This window comes from Marmota monax, unplaced genomic scaffold, assembly GCF_021218885.2.
Source record: "Marmota monax isolate L192 unplaced genomic scaffold, Marmota_monax_Labrador192_F-V1.1 WCK01_AAM20220418_F8-fsc00017, whole genome shotgun sequence".
NCBI classification, from domain to species: Eukaryota; Metazoa; Chordata; class Mammalia; order Rodentia; family Sciuridae; genus Marmota; species Marmota monax.
The window spans coordinates 14,527,631-14,547,798 of NW_026695241.1; the positions used below are offsets into that span (position 1 = coordinate 14,527,631).

General features: G+C 32.1%; 1 protein-coding gene across 2 annotated transcripts in view; it reads left to right on the forward strand.

Moving 5' to 3' along the window:
* Positions 1-19,082, forward strand: part of Gtf2a1 (general transcription factor IIA subunit 1) — a 37,875-nt gene extending 18,793 nt beyond the window's left edge. For both annotated transcript variants that reach the window (XM_058577690.1, XM_046440730.2), the window contains exons 5-9: positions 1,855-1,930; positions 3,382-3,515; positions 3,917-4,237; positions 10,652-10,741; positions 14,959-19,082. In XM_058577690.1, the coding sequence (XP_058433673.1) occupies positions 1,855-1,930; positions 3,382-3,515; positions 3,917-4,237; positions 10,652-10,741; positions 14,959-15,066 (729 nt within the window). In that variant the 3' untranslated portion in view covers positions 15,067-19,082. The remainder of the gene's footprint in view (positions 1-1,854; positions 1,931-3,381; positions 3,516-3,916; positions 4,238-10,651; positions 10,742-14,958) is intronic.
* Positions 19,083-20,168: the final 1,086 nt, after the last annotated feature.

Below are 20,168 nucleotides of genomic sequence, written 5' to 3' on the forward strand. Positions count from 1 at the left end.
TTATTATTCCCAATTCATATATATTCAGTAAGTAAAAATACTTCTGATTTTTCTCATGGCTTTGTGTACTTTAGAAATGAACATACTAAAATTATGTAATTTCATAAAAATAATAGGTAATATTATGTAATAACTTAACAGGTAGAAGGCTATTTCAGGGAACTTAGAGCAAACCAGTTTTCCAGGTTTTTGATACAAAATGATTGGTCTAATGCTGCATTTGTGTTAGGGCTGTTTCATAAAATACATGAAAAAATTTTCAGGTCATTAAATAAAAGGTGATTATGTATGGTGCATCACTCAGCAAATACCTATTGATTAACTTGAATGTGTAGAAAGTGTATCAGGTGGTTATTGTGTTATATATGTTGTAAAGAATGGTTTATTGCTGTAGCAAGATCTGTTATCTTAGAAGATATGAATTAAGGCACTTAATATTCCTAAATATCAGTAGCAAGTGGTTGCTTACTATGTTTCTTAAATTTAACTTACCTTTATTTGCCTATAATTTATTTTAAGTTGAGTGGTTAAGTATCTAACTTATTAAAGAAGAACTGGTGAGCTCTAGCTGTCATCTAAAGAAATTCAGGGAATTTACACTGAAGAAGTAGAAGTTAATTAGGCCTATCCAATGGCAACACAAACCCCATTTTCTTTAGAAGTTATACCTTAAAATCCCAAACTAGATAGATGTATTATTAACTGAGCTTAGTATAGTTTTCTAAGTTTGTTAACTCCTCTGGTATTAATTTCTCCAAAGCTTGCTTGCTTGGCTTGTTTATTATATTTATATCCCTAAGCTTATTCAAATATAGGTGTTTGTAAAAATGTGTAGGTTAAATTAAGTATATGAAAGTTTCATACCTTAAGATTGAAAGGGGATGGAAAAATAAAATACCTAAATATAATTACAGTGAGATACATGAATAAAATGTATAAAACATATAGAGAATGGTGTAATTCTTTTGCAAGAAAGCTAGAGGAGAAACAATTTCTGGAAGCAATAAATTATTTTTTTAATTTAAAAAATGTCAGAATAGGGCTGGGGCTGGGGCTCAGCGGTAGCATACTTGCCTGGCATGTGGAGGCACTGGGTTCAAGTCTCAGCACCACATATAAATACATAAAGGTCTATAAACAAATTTTAAAAAATTTAAATTTTTTTAAAAAGTCAATATAATCTCATCCATATTTTTATAACTTGAATGTTACATAGTAACTCTATTTTAAATAATGGAAATTAAAGTTGATGACTTAAGATTTTGAGGATTTTCTTGGTATTAATCTGTACACAAGGGAAGTAATGCTATACTTTAAGAGAAGTCTTCAGATACAGTCTTCTGTGGGTACTTGTTGATGATAGTACACATTTTAAAAATTAAGAAACAAAGACACTTATACTTTCCCCCAACTGTATTAATTAAAAACAAGGAATTGGGTGTAAGGAAGCAAAGACTAGGAAAGGAAGTGATCATGGAATGGTTATTTCATATATTTTATTTATGTATTTATTGCATTGTTAATGTGGGTTTCCCAAAAATGTATAGATTGAATATATAAAGGATCTGTACCTTAAATCTTAAAGATTGACAAGGTAGGAAAAAAAATACCTGGGAGATAAACAATTACACTGTTCTATTTAACTGCTTAAAATAATTAAGTAGGTTATGTAAGCTAAGGTCTTTTTTATTTGCATCATTTTATCAAATGGTGTTTGGTCTTATTGTTAAAATTTCTATTTAGTATGTACCAAACAAAATTTCGTATACTACTAAAACATGCTAGTGATAAGCTGAAATGCTTTTATATATAATGTAGTTTTGATATTTTCCTTTTGTTTTTATGTTTTTTCAGAGTGCTGCTGCTACAGCTGCTACCTTGGCACTCCCTGCAGGTGTGACTCCTGTTCAACAGATATTAACAAATTCAGGTAATTAGGAATAACAGAACCATTGTTAAATATAATTCAGAAAATTGCACCATCTAACCCTTGTGTTTTGTCTTCATCGAAAGACAGTACTAATATTTCTTTTATCATTTGGTTTAGGTTGTTAAAATAATTTTGAGGGCTGTAACATACAACTGTAATCATTGTTGAGGATGCAATAGAGAAGATGAAAATTGCTCTTGAGCTTTTGATCGTGAATGAGAACCAACCCTATTATTGAAGAAGTATGGTTATATAGAAATGCTCGTTTACTGTATTACTAAGCGTATTTATCTTGTTAAAGGAGATAAACTTGACTCATTTGAATTAATTTGTGTTTTCAAAGTAAATCCTATGGTGCCTTAAGAGCAAATTCATTGCATGCTATTAGGCATAGTCTCTCCTATTGATTGGCTAAAGACCAATGTTTAGCATACGATTTTTGGTGATATTAGTGTTTGAAAACTTATCACATAGATTTATTTTTTAGTTGTCGATGGACCTATATTTTATTTTTTTATATGTGGTGCTGAGAATCGAAGCCAGTGCCTCACACATGCTAGGCACTTGTTCTACCACTGAGCTACAACTCAGCCCTATCCACATAGATTTTAAGTATTATGTCCCTAATCTTCATTTTATTGCCTTTTGGGAGGAGTGGTGGAGACTGGGGAAGTTGATTTACCATTGTGCCAAATCCCCAGTCCTTTTTAATTTTTGAGAGAGGGTCTTGCTAAGTTGCTGAGGGCCTCACTGAACTGCTGAGGCTGTCCTCAAACTTAGGATCCTCCTGCTCAACCACCAGGAATTCAGGTGTGCACCACTATGCCTGTCTGACCCAAACTTATTTTATTTGTATTTGTTGTTTTTGTTACTTTGTTAATTTTCTAAATTTGTGAAGAACAAATTAGAGGCTTGTCTTATTACATATTTTATTAACATGTTTGTTATTTCATTCAAGATCCTGGGTCATCTAAAGCAACCTATTAGGAGTGTTTAGTTCTCTCTCTCTGTATATATAAGCCAGTCACATAATTAGTGATGACTGGTTCAGCAAACTTTTGTTTTTGTTTCTTCAAAGCTTTAAAAATGAATAGCCCATAAAATGTCTTATTTTCTTATTGCTTTCTTGACTGTTAGCATATGAACAAAGATAATTTAAGCTTAGTTCAAATCTTATATTCTGTTTTTAAAATCTTACTGAAAAACAGCTGAATGAGGATAATAAATTTGGAAAATGTATCATTTTAAGCAATGTGTCTGAACATGGGGGGAAGTTAGGGAAGGTATTAATTATAGTTTACTGCGTATAGATATTAGACCTTAAAAAAACTGTTAAGATTTCTGACTTGATAATTCCTGGGTTTTTCAGTGGTTTGACATTTCTTTATTTTTTTATTTGAGACGGTCACTGCTAAAGTGGTAACTTAGAATACATGCTTTTTTTGCTTTAGGCCAGCTTCTTCAGGTGGTCAGAGCAGCCAATGGTGCCCAATATATCTTTCAGCCTCAGCAGTCAGTGGTTCTACAACAGCAGGTTATTCCACAAATGCAGCCTGGTGGAGTACAAGCTCCTGTTATACAACAGGTAAAAGAATTTTAGTTAAGATTCCTATGGGATTCCTTTTTCAACTTCTGTATGGATTCCTTGAGTGGGTCCCTTCCCTTTGCCCATGGTTTTATATATACAAATACTTAGACTCAAGCAAATAAATGAATAACTTGGATAGCTCTTGTTGGTCAGTGTCTGGTATATAGACAATTAATGCTCACTAAATGAAGCATTTACCTTTAGCGGATATTTTTCTTTCAGAAATTTAAATGGCAAAATAGAAATTTAGTGGTTCAGTACTAGTTAAACATTGCTTTTGTACTTAGGTAGTAGTGTTAACTGTATATGAGATATGGACTATTTCTAGTGATTCTAATATTTGAACCAATTTCTTCCCTGTAACTAGTTCCTAATAATGTGGTTTTCTTTTGCTGTAGGTTCTTGCCCCTCTTCCTGGAGCGATTTCACCACAGACTGGTGTTATCATCCAGCCTCAGCAAATATTATTTACAGGAAATAAGACTCAAGTTATACCTACAACAGTGGCAGCGCCCACACCAGCACAAGCACAGATAACTGCAGCTGGCCAGCAGCAACCACAGGCCCAGCCTGCTCAACAGCAAGCTCCATTGGTATTACAAGTTGATGGAACTGGGGATACATCATCTGAAGAAGATGAAGACGAAGAAGAAGACTATGATGATGATGAAGAGGAGGATAAAGAGAAAGATGGAGCTGAAGATGGGCAGGTAGAAGAAGTAAGTCTCTAGTAAAAGACTTGGAAAGAGAGTTCAATCCAATGATTTCATTTTACAAAGGCCAGGTGTTTTTTCTGATATGTGGATACTGATTCATAATGGGGGGCGGGGACAAAGGAAGAATGGAGGAACTTTGGATTGGGCAGAGGGAAGGGGGTATGGAGGTGGGAAGGATGGTAGAATGAAACAGACGTTATTACTCTATGTACATGTATGATTGCATAAATGGTGTGACTATGCATTGTGTACAACCAGAGAAATGAAAAGTTGTGCTCATTTGTGTGTAATGAGTTAGAATGCATTCTGCTGTCATAATAATTAGAACAAATAATTTAAAAAATAATAATTTTGTTTTATTTGGTGCCAAACTGACAAATTAGATCCTATTTTTCCAGAGGTTGTTAGGTGCTGTAAACAAAAGACTTTAAAGATATAGTTAGATTCCTTTTCTTCTTCTTTTTTTTTTTTAAGGGAGAGAGATAATTTTTTTAATATTTATTTTTTAGTTTTCGGTGGACACAACATCTTTATTTTATTTTTATGTGGTACTGAGGATTGAACCCAGTGCCCCGTGCAAGCCAGGCGAGCGTGCTACCGCTTGAGCCACATCCCCCGCCCTAGATTCTTCTTTAATGTAGTGTTTAGATTGTTGTGGCTATATTTATCTTCATATAAAACATAATTATTTGCTATAACTGATAATAAATTTATATATCCCAAATAAAATTGTATTAACAAGGATAGTGAAGACAGTGCTGCCAATAATTCTAATTCCTGGGCTTATGCATTCATAATATGGCTTAAACATATGTCATTGGTAGAACAGATAGAAAGTAGTTGATCTTTTGCTTAAGTAATTGAAAAGGAATGGCAACATTTGGCCGAGAAGGGAAACTCAAGAAAAACCAAATGTCAGATTGATTCAAAGCAATTTTTTTTGGTTTTGGACCATGTTAGATACCAGTTTCTTAATAACCTTATCACCCTTTTAATGTCTTTTCTTCTAGAAACCTATTAATATGTTTGCTTTCTCTATTGTTCCGGGGTAGTTATTTGTGTCCAAATAACTACTTTGTGTCCAAAGATGCAATCTTTTTTATCTTTGCAAAAAGTTCTTCTAAATTAGCTAACTATTTTTTACAGTTTATTATTAAATATTGAATAAAAATGAATAAGAAATATTTAAAAATATAAATATCTTGATGTCCATCTAGTTAAAAAATTTTTTTCCATTCTGTGTGTTTTCTGGGGATACATATATGTGTTTCTTTTAAGTATTATACATAGCATAAATTTGGTGGATCCCGAGTCATGCACATCTTCAGCTTTACAATACAATCCCAAGTTGTACTAATCACATTCCTGCCATTCAGTACATAATTGTGTAGGTGACAGCACATCTTCATCAATTCTTATTATTGTCAGGCTCTTTAATTTTTGCCAGTCTGCTAGGTAGAAATATGTATCTTGTTTTGATTTTAGTTTTTATTTTCTTGATTACTTGGCTTCAGCCTCTTTCCATGTATGTATTTTTTTAATTTGTATTTTATCATGTGGAAGTGCTTGTTCAAGTTTTCTGCCCATTTTGTTTTGTTTATACTGGGGATTGAACTCAAGGGCACTCAACCACTGAGCCACATCCCCAACCCTATTTTTGTATTTTATTTAGAGACAGGGTCTCACTGAGTTGCTTAGTGCCTCCTTTTGCCTAGGGCTTTAAATATACAATTCTACCTCAGCTTCCTGAGCTGCTGGGATTACAGGTGTGTGCCACTGTGCCTGGCTCTGCGCATTTTTTATTCCCTATAATTTTGGGGTTTTTTTGTATTGCTGGGGATCAAACCCAGGACCCCTTGCATTCTAGTCAAGCACTGTACCACTGAACTATACCCCTAGCTCTTCTTTATAATTTTGATGTCCCTTAATTGATATGTTCTTAGGTTTTCTTCTATTTGCTGATAGTATGGAAATACATAGAGCTTTTAATATTCATCATTGATGTACCCACCTACCTTATGTTTTTGTTAATTCTAATAATGCCTGTGTAGGTTTTTTGTATTTTCTTAAGGATGATCACATTATTTGTCAAAATGGCAGTTTTTCTTGCCTTATTGGCTAAGCCTTCCAGAACAATATTGATGAGAAATGGTGACAGTTCTTTTTTTTTTAATATTTATTTTTTAGTTGTAGTTGGACACAATTCGTTTATTTATTTATTTATATGTGGTGCTAAGGATCGAACCCAGGGCCTCGCATGAAGTAGGCGAACACTCTACTGCTGAGCCACAACCCCAGCCCACTCTTGTCATGTTCTTAAATTTAAAAATAATCTTTCTTATGATTCACTAGTAAGTATATTTTGTTTTGTTTTTTGGATACCCTGTATCAGATTAAGGATCTTCCTTTCTAAATTAAGAACTTTGCTTATCTTTGTTTTTTAAGACTATGAATGTTGTATTTTGTTAAATGTTTTCAGAAGCTGTTAATCATATAACTTCTCTCCCTTAGTCTTTCGTTATTAATGATTTTCATTAATTGGTTTGTTTGCAAACCATTATTGGATTCCTGGGATAGCAAAACTTGATCATTAAATATTACCCTTTTTATTTGAATTGTTGAATTGACTTTGTTCAGGACTTCTGCATGTGTATTCATGATAACTGTGATTCTCCATTCTCATATTCTTCTCACCAGGTCTTCAGGTTAGTGGTTGGTAGTCTCATTAAATAAATCTTGAAAGTTTTTTTAATATTCAACTTTGAATATTTTTTTTCTTTAAGACTGTATCTAATTCTTCTGTGAATATTTCTTAAAACATGCTGCTAAAGATGTGTGGACCTATTATCTTCTTTGGTTTTTCTTTTTTTTTTTTTTTAATTTTTTTAAAAAATTTTTTTGTAGTGGTAGGTGGACAGAATGCCTTTATTTTATTTATTTATTTTTATGTGGTGGTGAGGCTTGAACCCAACGCCTCACATGTGCTAGGCAAGAGCTCTTCCACTGAGCTACAGCCCCAGCCCAGTCTCCTTAGTTTTGATCAAGTATTCTGTTTCTTTTTAGACAATCTTGATAAATTCTATTTTTTTAGGATTTTCTATATATTTATATGAATTTCCAAATTGACAAGAATAAAATTAACCGTATTATCTTTGTAATACCAGAATCATTTGTAGTCATTTTTTTCTTACTGCTAATATATTTATTCCTTCTCTCTCTTTTTTCTTATTCAATCTTGTCAGAGTGTGTGGATTTCATTAGTGTTTTCAAAGAATTTGGCTTTTAGCTTTATTTTTTCTAAATTTTTTTTCCTACTTCATAAGTTTCTATTCTGATTTAACTTTTGTAGAGAACATGGTCTGTGTGATTTATGAATCCTTAGATATGTTGGGACTTGTTTGTGGTCAGTTTTTAAGTATGCCATGTATTTGAAAAGAGTATGTATATTTGTTGCAGTTATTTGCAACTGTGTTTTCTGTATGTCTATTAGATTTAGATTGTCACTAGGTTTGTTCAGATATTCTGTATCCTCATTAGTATTTATTGTATGTTTGATCCATCATTGATTTACTGAATGAAATATGTTCTGCTCTTCTACTATGATAAGGGATTTATTTCTCCCTTGTTGTTCTGTCACTTATTATATTTTGAGCCTAAAAATAGGTACATATAAGCTTAAAATTATATTTTCCCAGTGAATTGAATAATTACATAGCATCCTTATCACTAGTGATTTTTATTTATTTTATGCTAAAGTCTGTGTGATATTAATAGTCAAACCAGCTTCAGATTTGATTAGAATTTACCTTATACAACTTTTTTGTTCTTTCTCTTTCAAACTTTTTGGGTCTGTACACTTTTTAGTTGTCTTTTATTAGTGGAATATTGATATTTATGCTATTAGATTACATGAACAAAGTGCTGTTTGGTAAAGGGACAAATAGTCTTTACAATAAATGAAGCTGGGACAGCTGACTACAAACAGTTTGCCCCCTGCCTCATATCTTATACAGAAATTAACTCAAAATGGACCACAGACCTAAATCTAAGGGCTAAAATTATTTTTTATATTGATTTTATTTTTTAAATACATGACAGCGGAATGCATCACTATTCTTATTACACATATGAACAGAATTTTTCATATCTCTGTTTGTATATAAAGTATGTTCATACCTATTCATTTCTTCATACATTTACTTTGGTTAATGGTGTCCATCACATTCCACCAGCATTGCTAACCCCCTGCCCCTTCCCTTCCCCTCCCACCCCTCTAAGGGCTAAAATTATAAAACTGTCAGTAAAAAACATAGGGATAAATCTTCATAACCTTAGATTTGGTAATAATGGCTTCTTAGACATGACACTAAAAGTAAAAGTGATTAAAGACAAAATTTTGGATTTTTGGAGATTAAAATCTTGCATAGCAAAGGACAATATCAAGAAGGAAAAAAGGCAGTTTGCCAAAAGGAAGAAAATATTTGCAAAATCATATAACTGATAAGCGTCTAATATTCAATATACAAAGAACTCTTAGTTCAACAACAAAAGACAACCCAATTAAAAAATGGCAAAGTTGTTTAAACAGACATTTCTCCATTATGATATATAAATAGCCCATGAGCACATGTAAAAGATGCTCAACATCATTAGTCATTAGATAAATGCAAATCACATTTTTGCACATACAGGATGGTTATAATCTAAAAGGAAAGTAAATAAATGTCAATGAAGATGTGCAGAAATTGGAAGCTTTCTGTGTTGCTGGTAGGAATATAAGATCATGTAGTTTCCATGGAAAATAGTTTGGTGATTCCTCAGAAAGTTAAGCATAGAATTAACCATATGTCATAGCAGTTTGACTCTAAAGTATATGCGGAAGAGTATTAAAGGGCATTCAAACAAAAACTTTTACATGAATGTTCATAGGAGCACTATCCATGATATCCCAAACAGCATAAACAACTCAAATGTCTTTCACCAGTGAATGGTCGAATAAAATGTGTATTCAGAAAGTTGAATAGAATTTATCCAGAAAAAGAAATACAATACTGAGACCACGTGGATGTACCTTGAAAAAATACCAAGTAAAAGAAGCCAGACACAAAAGGCCACATATTATATAATTCCATTTATTTATATATATTTGTATGTGTGCGTGTGTGTGCATGTATATATACACACACGCACACATACACTATATAATTTCATTGAAATGTCCAGAATAGGCAAATGTATAAAGTCAGAAAGCAGATTGGTTATTGCCAGAGGACAGAAGGGAATAGAGTACAACTCTGACTACTTAATGGGTAAGGGTGATGAGGTGTTGTGGAAGTATGTAGTTGTGATGGCTAATTTTATGAATGCTGTTAGTTCACCTGAATGGTGCTGTTCGTGCACTTTGAATGGTTAAAATAATTTATTATGTGAAATTTACCTAAATTTTTTTTTCATTTTATATTGATGATGCCTATTTTAAATTAGAAATACATCCAAATATAGCTTTGTATGAGTAGGTCTGACAACCTGTTGATTATTTTGTCTATTTCTCCATTTATTAGAAATTTGCACCATATCTTTCATCTCTGACACAGTTGAGGTGAAATATAATGTAGTTGGTCATTTTAAGTTCTAGTTATGTTTTATTTTGGTCCTTTATTCTCTTTGGTACTGAGGTTTCCCAACCCATCTTGAAAAAAAAAAACAAAACCCAAAAGAATCTTTATTATACTTCATGCCTCCACCATAACCATTATAATGGTAGACAGTGCTGGTTTGTATTCAGTGTCCTGGTTCTTAATGTAAAGTTCCAACTCAGACTGATAGCCTATTAAATTATTCTCCTTTCCTCCTCCAATTTCAACAATTTTCACTTTGCTGGTATGTAGTACCGTTATCTCATTAAACCCGCATATTTTCTTAGGTTCATTTCTAGGCATTTAAAAAAGTTATTATGGAGGGCTAGGGTTGTGGCTCAGCTGTAGAGTGTTCACCTCGAATGTGCAAGGCCCTGTGGTTTGGATCCTCAGCACCACGTAAAAATAATTAAATAAATAAAATAAGGGTATCGTCCAAATACAACTAAAAAAATAAATATTTTTTTTAAAAGTTATGGAGAATTGCCTTCTCATGCTGTTCTTTTAAGAATAAAGGAAATAAAGTTGAATGTCTCTTCAGATTTGTAAGTAGTGTAGTTTAACTGTTTTAATTGTATTTAATTTCTTGCTAAATTTTCAGTAGTGTTGAGAGGCTCTTAAATAACATTGGATTAACAATACTACGTTCATGGTGTATATAAATACGTATTTGGCATTTGATTCTTGAAACATCGAAGTCATATTTCTTTTCATTGAATATCAGAGGGGCCTTTTATAGTAATACATGGGATGTATTTATAAATTCTCTTTTTATTTATAGGAACCCCTCAATAGTGAAGATGATGTGAGTGATGAGGAAGGACAGGAACTCTTTGACACAGAAAATGTTGTTGTATGCCAATACGATAAGGTAAAGATTCATCTTCATAACACTGACATTTTTAATTGCTTTTCAAGACCATCTTTTCTGCCTCATGGGAATGTTGGGACTGCTGATTAGTACCTCTCTCATTCTTTTTTTAAAATATTTTTTTAGTTATACATGAACAGAATATCTTTATTTTGTTTATTTATTTTTATGTGGTGCTGAGGATCAAACCCAGTGCCTCACATGTGAGAGGCAAGCTCTCTGCCACTGAACCACAACCCCAGCCCCCCTTTTTTGTTCTTTATAAGCAAGAATAAGAGAACAAATTTTTTAGCTTTGAAAAAATAATGAAAGGGAGGAGAGGCATGATCTTTTTTCTATTAAGACCATTTTTTTCTTTAGCAACATTGACTAACTTAATGTGATAATCTAGTTTTTCATTAGCATTGAGTACCTCAAAACTAAAAGGAGTTAATTGAATCTCTAACTTTTTTTTTTTTTTTTCCTTTAAGATGACTCAGGGGCTGGGGTTGTGGCTCAGTGATAGAGCGCTCACCTAGCACATACGAGGTGCTGGATTTGATCCTTAGTACACATAAAAATAAATAAATAAAATAAAGATATTGTCCAAATATAACTAAAAAATATTTTTAAAAGAAGATGACTCAGATAATAAACAGGATAGCATAATTAGATAAGTTTTGCTGAAAATCTTTTTAAAAATTTTATTTAGGCTTGCTATGCCTTGGTAATATTAAGGAATTTTTAAACCAAGTTCTGTGAGAATTAGCTATTGACTCTTTGTGTTCTTAATTCTTAAATTGGGTGCTCTTTCAAAGTACTTTTTTATAGTTACTGGTAGTGTTAAGATTTTTAATAATCAAGACATTTAAATTGGAATAAAATTTGTTTTTTCTTCCATTATTGAATTTAAAATGCATCCACATATTACATGGGATTTATAATTTTGTTTTATAGAGGTCTTTACCAAATGCTGAAAACTCTTAACAGAAGCAATTGAATTTTTGTTTGCAACTATTGATTTATTGAGTACCTTAAAGTCCCAGATGTTTTTTTGGGCACTGGAGCTATAGTCGTGAACTTGCAAAACTTGTGCCCTGATGAAGTTTGCTTTATGTATGAAGGAAATTTTATTGAAATTTAGCTATGCTTATTGCCAACAGGTCTATAGGAAGAATGCCAAGATATTAGGTCTTTTTTCCTAATAAAAAGATAAAGTCAGTCCAGTGATGTTTATAGAATAAAGTCACTGAGGTTATTGAGAGTTTCATAGCATATGCTTTTGTACATTATGTTTTCTAGGTGAGTGTTCTTAATATCCTATACCATGAATACAATAACATTTAATTTTCCACTTAAGCACATGTAAGCAGTATGAGATTAAATAGCAGATACCAATAAGCTTTATTGTCAGGAAGTCTCAAGGGAACTGCTTGCAACCAAATTACCCAAAATAATTTCATGATAATAAGATGTAATATTTATTAGGCAAAAGAGAGAGAACCTTTACCTTAGCCTGCTTTCAGAAGAATATACTGCAAACTATTTTTCAATTATAAGAGAATGGTTGTGTTCTTTGATCAGTACACATATTTTCAGTGTTAAAATTGGTTTGTTTTGCTTCCAGATACATTAATGTTTTAAACTAAGAAATTGAAAGTGGCTTTAAATAATGTGGCAAATGATTAACAGTTAACATTTTCAGAGGTCTGATTTTAAGAATTGTATTGAAGGAGTGGGGATTTGATGTTTTAACCAATAGTAAATGGTAGGTGTATTTTGTGATTGGTTAAAATGACATTGAATTTTATTTGCGCCTACTTGAATTTTAGGAGTTTTAATTTGGATGCCTAAATTTTAAAATTTCAGCAATGAGTTACTTGTACAAGATATCATAGAAGGAATAAGGTTTATATTGCCAGTCAAATTGGACTGTTAGTATAAAATGCTGATAATGTGACAGAGTTCTCAAGTGTGACTAGATAGGACTGTTTTAGCATTTGGTGAAAATGCCACAGGGTAGAGGCTTCAGTCTTGCTTATACATAATTTTACTTTATTTTACCTTTACTTTAGGAAATTTAAGTGACTTTTCTCTTGGCATTTGGGATATTTCTTTATGAAGCACTAAGACCAATAAATGAATTGCTTTTTAAACTTTGTACTTTTGTTCAAAAAATATTTACTATTTATTAACTAATGTGATTTCAGTTCTGAGTGTATGGACTACTATTTGACCTATGAAACTTTTCTACATTATTGTTTTACTAGTTGCTATTCAGCAAAATGCTGTGTGTCCTTGATCTGTGAAATTTTTATTTTCTGGCTTTTCACCACTTGTATATAATCTCTTAGGTTGCAATCTCTCAGTTCATGCTGGAAATAAATTTGTAAACCCATTTTACAGATAATTAGTGTACTTATAGAGAATCGGATGGGGAGACAGGTCTTTTCATTCAACAAATTCTTATTGAGTGCATATGGTATGGTATCACAGGGTACTATTCCTAGGAGCTTGAGATACACTAATGAACAAAAATTCTTTGTCATTGGGAAACTTGCTATAGTAGAGGTAGACAGATGCTAAAACATAATAAATAAATTAATGTAGTGCATTAGAAGCTGATATTTGCTACAGAAAAATTCAGAGAAGGGATGGGGGGGCAAGTTTCAGTTTTAAATACAGTAGTCATAGTAAGTAGACCCTTGGAGAAGATGACATTTGAGTAAAAGAGTTGAAGGGAATTACCCTGTCATTGTTTGTGGCAGAGCCTACTTGAGTGTCAGGAGCAGCAGGGGGATGCCAGTGTGGGGAGACTCAGGTGGGGAAGCCATAAAAATAGAGAAGACAGATTGTATGGGTTATAGGCTCTTCTTCTAAGTATACGAAGAAGATATTAGAAGGTTTCAAAGGGTATAATCTGATTTAATTTTAAAAGAATTACTCTGCCTTCTTTTTGAGGATAGAGTATAGGGAGGAAAGAAGGGTTAAACTAAGGAGACTATTTAGGGAGATACTATAATAATCCAAGTAAAAGATAATGGTGACTGAAACTATGCTGGTAGTATTAAAGTTGGTGGGGATTAGTGGATCTTGAATGATGATGATTTGAAAAGTCAACAGGATTTCCTATAATAAAGTGACTCAAATTGATGAGTAACTGGAAAAAAAGGATGATAAAGCCATCAACTCAGCTGCATGTAGAGCAGGTTTAGGAGGTAAGAAAGAGAGTTCAGCTTTGGATATGTTAAATCTCATGTCTATCAGACATTCAGGTCATCCGCTATAATATGTTAGATTTAATGTTTATATTGTTTAGATTAGAGCTATAAGCAACCATTTTAATGCAAGAGTCTCTGATCTGTTTGCTCTTTTAACTTTATTGTGTTGTTTTGTTTTTGTACTGGAGATTGCACCCAGGGGTGCTTTACTATTGAATATCTGTAGACCTTTTTATTTTTTATTTGAAGACAGTGTCTTACTAATTTGCTAAGGCTGGCCCAAACTTGGAATCCTTTGGCCTCAGTTTCCCGTGTTGCTGGGATTATAGGAGTGTGCCACTGTGCCCATCTGTTATGCTGTTTTAGTAAGAAGAGGTGATTCTAGAGGAGGAGCATGAGTGATTTTCAATCCTATAAAAGCTTGTTTTTAAAAAGTCTCAAAAAGCAGAACTAGGAAGCTAATTTCAATAAGGGATAAAATACAAAAACCTTTGGAGAGATCTGTCCCAGAAAATAATGATTTAATTTGGAAATATTTGCTCCCTACTTCTGATAACATATAAGCAGACACTGAATAACCATTTCCCAAGAATATGCCATAGAGAGTATTTGCACCGGGAGGTTAGTCCATGAAGTTTAGGCTTGGGATCTCAGAAAATATCTGTCCCTGGTAAGCACTTCTGCATTATTATTATTCCATATTAAATCTTAAGAACACTAAGAAGTTTCGTTTTTATAAAAGAAGTTGAAACTATAATTGTATGTTTAAAAATAATTATTAACTAGTGAACACGGTAGTATGAACTATAAGATAATATATTACAGATAAATTAGTATTTCTAAAACCACCTACTGTGTTGTGGGTTGTGTTTTTTGTGGGGAGGGGTCAAATTAAACAAGAAACCAAATTACAATAGAACATTTGGGGTTTTTTTTTTTTTTGTGAATAGGCTTTTTCTTTATTTTTCTATTTTTTGATTGTATCTCTTACATTCATTTAATTTTGTTTTTGTTTAGATACACAGAAGTAAAAACAAATGGAAATTTCATCTCAAGGATGGTATTATGAATCTTAATGGAAGAGATTATATATTTTCCAAAGCCATTGGAGATGCTGAATGGTGAAGAGTTGCTTCTTTCTTTTATAAATAAAAGAAACTTTAAAAAAATTTAAAGTGAACAGTTTGAAACTTGGGACAAACACCAACCAAAACTTCATTTCTGCATGTCAGAAAAGTGCAGTAGAAGCAAAGCTACTGGAACAAAGATAGACCTTGACAACATAGACACTACTTCTAACTGGCAAGCCATGGCACCTGGGGTTGTTGGGGTGGGGGGGTTGGGGTTTTGTGTAGGAAAACCATAATTGTCAATTTTAAATACAGGAACTTGCCACCGGTAATTAGCATGTAAAGCTTTGTCTCTATTCCTTCCTCCAACTTGGGCTCAATCAGAAGATTCTTGTTGGAATGAACTGAAGAAACTTCCCTTTTGATAGATTGAACTGAAACTGCTTATTGTATGTGGTTATATTTGGTAAAAATTGCGTGTGAGCTTTTTACAAAAGGGTAAGAATTATGGTGTTGAATTTTAATTCATTTGTATAAGAAAACAATTTAAAATTCTCATAATAGGTCTTAAATATTTTTACTTGTATTTTCCCTTGGTAATATATAACTCTTCCTTCCCTGCTTTATGAAACATCTAAGATATAAGGAAGTAATCAGTAATCACAGTTTGGAGACAAAATTGACCCAGGAATGGATATTTATTTTAATTAGGTTTTCATACTTATTAAATGAAATTTAAAGACTTGGGTCTTATCTGAATTGTGTGGAATAAAAATGACAACTTCAATTTCCTTACAGAAAAACTGTAACCCTTTAAAAAGAAATTCCAAATTGGCTCCTCAGGAACACATTTTTATTTCACAAAGGTACCATCTAGCTAAAATTGTATATACATGGATATATGAAGATTTTTCTTGTTTGGCTGAAGTGTGTGCTTATATATGCATTTAGTCTTTAAGGTAAACATTCAGATAACATTCTGTATATTGATTGAAGCATAAAGGGCAGGTGGTGAGGACCTGGATTTTTATTAAACATTTTAGTAATTATAAAAGTTTCTTGTGTTTACTAGTAAAGAATTTAAAAACCTATTATTTTATTTGAACAAATTTTTTAAAAGTAACTTTGTAATTTGAGGGGAAGTTTTGGGGGGTTGAGGGAGGTGGGCAACTAATAAGTACATATTTACCTCTCTTGCATTGGGTGGCCTAGAAGGGCCATTGATAATATAGACTTGGGCTCCAGTTTGCACATTGGAAAGAAAACATAGAAATTTGACTTGTATATTAAAAATAATAGAACTTTAATATGTATTTAAGAATGCATAGCTCTGTATTTCTCTAAGGGGCTCTAAAGAACAATATGGCACTGCCATCTGTGTGAATCAGCTGCCTGGGAGACCTGTAGGAACATTCACCTTCACTTTTGTGTTCTAATAATTAATTCAACTTTTCATGGTTTTTCTTAACAAAATTCACATGTTTAATAAGTTACTGGTATATTGATTTTTTTTTTGTCTTCCATTGTTGTCTTCCCTTCATTTGCCTTTATGTGTTTCCAGAACTAACAGATAAAACACTTTAAAGTACTTTACAAAGGAGAAAACTGTGAGCTATTATAGTGTTTATTTTTTTTTTTAAAAAAACATATCTTTACATTTCTCAAAAGGTTAATCAACTTTTTTTTTTGCCTACTTCTCACCCCACTTCCAACTTGGTCTCTTTTAACTTTTGTTCTGAATTTTGGTATAAATGGTGATGTCTGGCATTCTAGTAGTTAGGTTTTATTTAGATGCCATAACTGGTAATAGAGATTTTATTTTGACTATTAATTTAGCTTTTTTTGAGGGGAAATTTGTTTACCCCACTACTCTCAAAGCACACACAGGTTTTTTATTTTATTTTTAATTATAAGTAAGACTAGAAGGGAGGGAGTAAAATCACAGAAGTCCTGTTCAGTGTCCTTTTCAGTATAGTTATTAGGAGGCTTATGTTTACTCAATGAAGAAGTCAATGACCTGAACTACCTATAAAAGTTTAGCAGTGCTGCAGTGTTGCTTAAGTAAAACTCTTTGACTTATCTAGTAGTTCTTATACTACTGAAACTTTGATTACTGTATGATGTTCAGCTCATGTCTTGGGCCCTCTTTGTAGACAAATATTCATCGTAGCATTGTATACTGGCCTATTTTTATAATTATATTTGCAAACATGAACAACCACTGCTTTCAGAATGACTCACTGGAGTTATTTTGAAGCAGGAAATAACCAGTCGTATTTGCACCTGTATATTGCATATGAATTATGATATACTTGGCAAATGCTTTTCTTCTACCTGTGAAAATTCTGAAAGCTGGTCCAAACAACACTGATACCAAATTGTGCTCTTATGTATTATTGCATCGTGTTTCTTTTTAATCAAATAGCTTGCTTTATTTTTTATTATAGTGGCTTTTGCTATATGAATGTCACTTGCTTTGAATTTTTAATCATGCTTTTAACATATTTAACAAATCATTTCATTAGGTTCCATTAAAATGTCATTCCTTTGAAAAGGCAAGGGATTCCCACTTTCAGAGTTTTTAAATGAAAGCATCTGTATCCAAAGGGGAAAAATCATTCAGACTTCGTAATAACCATTGCTTATTCAGAAGAGAATTTGTTTAGATTTGCACAGATGGTGATGATGGCACCTTTTACTCAAAAAACAAAAGTGCTATGGAAAATTTACAGAAAATTACTGAAGTGTGGAAGTATATGCCTTTTGGCATACAAGTCTTGTTGGATGGTCATTTGTATGATCTGGTCACTTGAATGCCTGATAGCACATTTAATTTCTGTAGAGCGCTGCATGTGGCTAAAACAACTCTTCAATGTGCAATTCGATTCTAGATTAAAATGTTATATGAGGGGGATCTTTATATTAAGCTTTTATATTTTTTGAGATGTTCACATTTATGTTAATTAAATGTCATCATAATTTGCACTGTTGGCTTTTTAAAAATCAAAGCCACTGATGTTGTATGATTACAATAAGATTTGAGCATTGTGTCTAGTGATTAAAATATGTTCTTGACCAGCAAAATAGATTCTGGTTTTAGAAAATATCATAAAAATATAATAGCTTTTGTATAAAGGTTGTCTTTTGCTATAGTGAAAGTCAAGGATTTTTTTCCTGGCTCTTATGAAGGGATTAAAAAGAATGGTCTCCCTCTAAGAGTAATTTTTTATTATCATAGCAATAATTTCACTATTATTAGAGGGAAAATATTCCTTGTATAGGAAAACAGGCATAATTCCTTCTTGGGAGTTCCCTTTATAACTTTAGTATTTTCTTTCACTTGAGAAAATTCCTATATTTTCAGATTATTTCATTTTGAGCTTTTTTGAGCTTTTGTGCAATGTAATATTTTATTGATATGTCTTTGTATATTTTCATTTCATAATGTCTGTCTCCCACCTACCTGTCTGAATCAGCTATAGCAAATTTTGAATTTCTGGTTAAAAAGTAGTTGTTTTATATGTTTCCTCATGGGTTTGTTAATTTTGCATTTTAATCATCTATTATGCTAAATTACTCTTGAGGTTTATACACTTCCCTTTTGAATCCTGCCTTAGTCTATCATTATTTTTCTGTGATTTAAGAAGAACAGATCAAACTATTTTTGTTTATTTTGAGGAACAAACTTTTTTCCTTCTCTTTTAGAGAATTATATTGTGTTACTAACTACTCTCTCCTTTAGTCAGATTTCCTTAAATCAGTCCAGTATACACAGGGCTACAACTTGGGGGGGAGGAACTAATCTTTTTGCTGTTCTGAGCTACTATTGTCAACTGCTGTTGTACATACTGTTATGTGTAAGGGCGTAAATATATTTATTATGTTTGTAAAATTCATTCTGTACAATTGCAGATCAAGGTTGCTCTTCTGTGATAAATGGGATATTATGTTTTAAAGACCCATCTTGGAATACAATTAGAGAACTTAGTATTTTCATGTACTAAGACCTATTTTAAGTTTAATATTTTACCTTTGCAAAACTTTAATTAAAGATGTTATTTAAAAAAGTAATGTTCCTTGCTTTGCTTACTAGCCTATGACATTATTACATAAATTATTGAATAAGATTAATACAGTTTAGAAAGGAAAGTGCTTTACCTTGTTAATGAAGATAAGGGTGTCATTAAATTCTGCACCTTTAAGATAAGTTGGTTTGGATGTCAGTCTGAATTATTAAACTATTACCAATTCTTGATAATGGCTTTTTAAAAGTTGTATTTTCCAGGCACACAGGAATTTAGGTTGGGCTCACTTCACACCAACGAAGTGTAATTTTAATATAATTAACATTGTATTAAATGAGTATTTTCTACTCCAAAGCATAGATTACCTAGGATAAAATTATTTAAAGTCACTATTCTCTTATTTCTTTGTCTAACTAAATCTTTTTCTCTTAGTTCAGAGTTTGTAAATATTGCTTATTAGGAAAATTGGATTATTGAGGTTTGTATTACATATTGAATATATTTTGTGTTATTTTAGATGGTATTAAATAATTAGCAGGTATTTTCATTTTATAGCTAATTCAAATGAATCATTAAGAAAGAGCTTGCCTTTTTGTAATTTTTTTATCCTGTTACAGACTACTTTATCTAGGAAACGAGCAAATTTTAACTACTAAAATCATAATAAAGATTTTATTTATTGCCAGCAAGTCTTGTATTTTGCGGTTTAATTCAAGCATCCTACATTGATAATCTGAATCTTTTTGGTTTCAGTTTCTCTATGTGAAATGACAATATGATTTTAAGGATTAAAATATACATATAAAGATCTTATAATGGTGCTTGATACAAGAGCATTTGTCGACTATTTCCTTAGTTTTGTAATTTGAATAATTTTAAATATTTGACTTAAGAGCTAAAACTTTCTTAAATGGTCAGAATAGCAACAGATAATCTGTGATCTGATTAAGTGATTTGATGGAGCAGTGCGTCTGGCCACAGCAAACAGTGTTGGAAGAAAAGTGAGTGATGGGTGCAGAAGAGGAATAATGTAACAATGGGAACCTTTATACTTTTTTTTAATTAAAAGTATTTTTAACCAATTTAAAAAAAACTGGATTGTGTGGCTCAGTGACAGAGCGCTTGCCTTGAA